The sequence below is a fragment of the Gossypium hirsutum genome, chromosome D07, assembly GCF_007990345.1.
Source record: "Gossypium hirsutum isolate 1008001.06 chromosome D07, Gossypium_hirsutum_v2.1, whole genome shotgun sequence".
Taxonomy (NCBI): Eukaryota; Viridiplantae; Streptophyta; class Magnoliopsida; order Malvales; family Malvaceae; genus Gossypium; species Gossypium hirsutum.
In genome coordinates, this window is record NC_053443.1 from 45,721,262 (window position 1) to 45,724,886 (window position 3,625).

The 3,625-nt window shown below is 33.2% G+C and overlaps 1 protein-coding gene across 1 annotated transcript; it reads right to left on the reverse strand.

The window, feature by feature from the left end:
- Window positions 1-639: 639 nt before the first annotated feature.
- On the reverse strand, window positions 640-2,762 carry LOC107956201 (DNA-directed RNA polymerases I and III subunit RPAC2). The gene is made up of 4 exons (XM_016891926.2): window positions 2,531-2,762; window positions 2,352-2,428; window positions 2,100-2,271; window positions 640-724 (listed from the first exon to the last, which is right to left on the reverse strand). Exons 1-4 carry the CDS (start codon window positions 2,629-2,631, stop codon window positions 640-642), a joined length of 435 nt encoding a protein of 144 aa, XP_016747415.1. The 5' UTR covers window positions 2,632-2,762.
- Window positions 2,763-3,625: the final 863 nt, after the last annotated feature.

Consider the following 3,625-nt stretch of genomic DNA (forward strand, 5'->3'; position numbering starts at 1 on the left):
TATTAATATACCACATTAACCGGTTTATATTTATATCAATGGCACAAAAAATTTGGGAGAAGATTTTTGAGGACTGCTTTTGTTTGCAAATAACATCATTCATTCTGTAGGGAAAAAATTATGCTTGAGCCTGCTTATTAATTACTTTTTTTATTTTGTACTGAAGTAGTTGCCACTGGTTCAAAAGTCGATATATATGTAATATTATTAAAATAATATTTTTATTTTAATTATTTAAAAATATTTTTAATTAATGCAGTGTATATGAATATACACATTTAATTAGTTTTATTTTTAATAAAATTTTTCTAATTTATTCATTCAATTTTAATCACCTTACAATTTATTCATTGTATTATATCTACTGATCCAATTTTAATATATTGAATATTTGTTTTTAATCAAGTTCTTTACTTGATTATATCTAATGTTCCAATTTTAAAAAATTCGATTAAAATTTTCGAACTACATCAACTTAAGAAATTCGATCCCAAATTCAAATTAAATATACCAATAAAAATCAACTTACTACATCACCACTTGCAAAATATAACTCTCCAAACATTACTATGGAGTAAACAAAAAAATAGAACATATATATGTCTTACAATTTTTCTTTAGTTTAGAAGGTTTGATAAGTTACCAAACCTCTTGAATTGCAACTACAGCTTCAGCTTGCCAACGATTTATGTCTGGAGCAAATCGGTAGCTAACAGTCCAATACCTACAAAATTCCACATAGAACATCAATTTACTGGAACAACAGTGGTCAAAATAATAATATATGACTTATGTAACTATTACACAAGTAATGGTACTATGACTTGAGAACAATTCAGGGACAACATGAAACTGAAAAAAGATCATCAATACAAACTACTACAGCAGCAATAAAATTATTATTGCAATTCCACCCAAAGTATATGGACGACATCCCATTGCCTCAGCACTAACATAGCACATTATTTTTCTTAATTGAACAATTGGGCAATAAACTGATTTAAACAACAAAGTTGAGTTAGTAAAGGAAGATATGGCAGCTATTAAAAAAACATATCTTACATCTAAATCATACTTTTTAAAACAATCTTCACATAGTGCCCTATCATATGTCCTCTTTGTTTTATTTATTTTCCACATTAGCATGTTGCATCAAAGCTGGACATTGACAACAAATATGCCCCTCACTATAATCACTAAGGAGGAAATATTTATATTGGTAGACAGTGTCATACTGGTTGGAAAACTACTGGTTTTTTGTTGAGTTAGGAGCTCTGTCAATGGAAGAAACAAATGTATAATGATTTGGTACCGGAAGAGACAACCGAAGCAATGAGCCCAATAAAGTTAAACACAATTTCAAATAACTTCAGAGGGTTCTAGCAAGCAGTGAAAGATTTTATAGGTTCTGGAAAACAAATGCAAACCGAAACTCAATCATTCGGTTAGTTGATTGTGTGGTTCTGTTTTGGTTTTAGAGGTGTTCAAACCATCGTGAGGCAATCTTAATGTAGAAGACATGAAATATTATAGTTTGTGCGGAAATGTGCATAAAATATTGTGTATTGTTGTTGTATTTGATTGTGGAGCATATGCACAGTAATCCCAGAATTTGTAATTGATAACTCAAGGAATAGATATGATTCTGCATTTACCTGTTACAAAATGGTTAAGTTGATGTTTATCGATGCTTAATTCAGGCTAGCAAGCAGGTTGAGGACGCTCCCAAGAAGATAATCAGAGTTCAAAAGCGATGTTGGAGATCCATACCACATTTGTCGAAGCCAGGAGAAACAACTTCGAACTTGATGAAACCAAACAGAAAATCCCCACAGCCTGAAATAGTGGATGGTAACAACATGCTATTGTATTCTCCCTAACTCATTCCTTAAATATAAATAGGTTTGTGCAAGCAAGGTAAACCGAATAGCTTGTATAGGCAACTCTAGTTTGCAAATCCAATGAAAATAGTTGATGATAAGTGAGATATCAAACGAAAAGCTTTTGATATGATAACAAAAAGAAGTAATTCAGATTGAGCTAATGACCACATGATAGTCTTAAGATGTGGAAGATAGATGGTAGGAAATCATTTTCACTCGCTCTCTTCTGAATCATCACCACTACTGTCTTGTGAATCAATTTTCAAAGCCTTCACAGCATTGCTTGCTTTAAAATGTTCAACAGCCTTGTCAAAAGTGCACCTCACATGCCTACACATCAACATCAGATTTTGACATTCATCTTTCAATACCTCTCTTGCTGGATCACCTGTAAATTTTCACATAGAACAACTAAAGGAACTTGAACCCAACCAAAGTACTTGAAAAAGAGTGTTATATTGAGTTTACCAGTGGTTTGAACTCTAATATTAACTCGAGCCTCTGAAGGATGAGGAATACTATAGCCACAGAATGTAACCCTTGGGCTGCACAACATAAAAAGGATAGCTTCCACTTTCAATACAATCACTTAAAACAAAGAAAACCCAGCATGAATCAAAGCCAAAAACAGAGGTGAATGAACTGACTCTTGATTCAAAGTGAATCTAACAGCGTTAGCTATGGTATAATCCTCATCAGTTAAAGAAAAAGTGGCAGCACTATTATCAGTGAAAGACCCGTGTTCCATTGTTTCCTTTAATCCAATTTCTAAATCTCCAAACCAAGAAACAAAACTATTAAAAGGATGAAATTGAATCCAATAATCATTGGGAAAACATATTTTTAAATAAAAAATAAGGTTGTATCTTCCTTACCGGTTCCAATGGGCAGGACACAGTTTCACCGATGGAGAGGAACGGAAAACGTGAGAAAGAGGCTCCTTTCTGATCGGTGTTCGAAGTCCAGTTGTGACGCCAAAGAGAGGTAAGACAGAAAGGTAGAAGCGTGAATCGGTGGAGATAGAAAGGTAAGACAGAAAGGTGATGAGAGTGGAGAAGAAAGGTAGAAGGAAGAAACAGAAGACAGTGGATTTTGGGCAAGACAAAAGCGTGAATCAGGAGGGCAAAACAGGGACCAAAACTCAATCCGGACCTAAACTGAGCACAAGGAAGGGATTGGAAATCGGTGGAATTTGGGGATTAGATCAGTAATTTAATAGACCCGTATTAGGCTAATACACCCAACCAAACAATGTATTGAATGGGGCCCACAATTAGGGGTGTAATGGCTATGCCAATACACCCAACCAAACATGGTGTTAGGATATACGGAACTGATACAGAGGTGCATTATTATGCACTATTAAACAGAAAGCACTAAAGTATTATACAGAGAACATAAATGTGCTAATAATTAGAGAGCACTTAATATCCTAAAAGTTCTAATCTCGTCTACTTGGGTAAGTTATTTCATGCATGCATATCACTTTTACACTTTTCTCATAATGCTTTTACATGCTTTACAATTTAATTCTTGTACCACTAATCTATATATTTATATCTTCTCCACCTTTAATACATGTATTATATTTCAAAATTCATTATTCATCCATAATTTTCTAGTAATCCATATCATGTACTTCATATATCACGTTTACATGTTTTGCAATTTAGTCATCAGCACAATATTTCTTGTAGCAAAACAATACACTTTCTAAATATGCATGCAAAATAGAATAATAA

Bases quoted from the DNA above. Each gene is read 5' to 3' on its own strand.
- LOC107956201 (XM_016891926.2), bottom strand. From the start codon at position 2,631: ATGGAACACGGGTCTTTCACTGATAATAGTGCTGCCACTTTTTCTTTA. The intron at 2,429-2,530 runs GTCAGTTCATTC...TATGTTGTGCAG, and splicing joins AGATTCACTTTGAATCAAGA to CCCAAGGGTTACATTCTGTG. The intron at 725-2,099 runs GTGAAAATGATT...GGAATTTTGTAG, and splicing joins GATGATTCAGAAGAGAGCGA to GTATTGGACTGTTAGCTACC.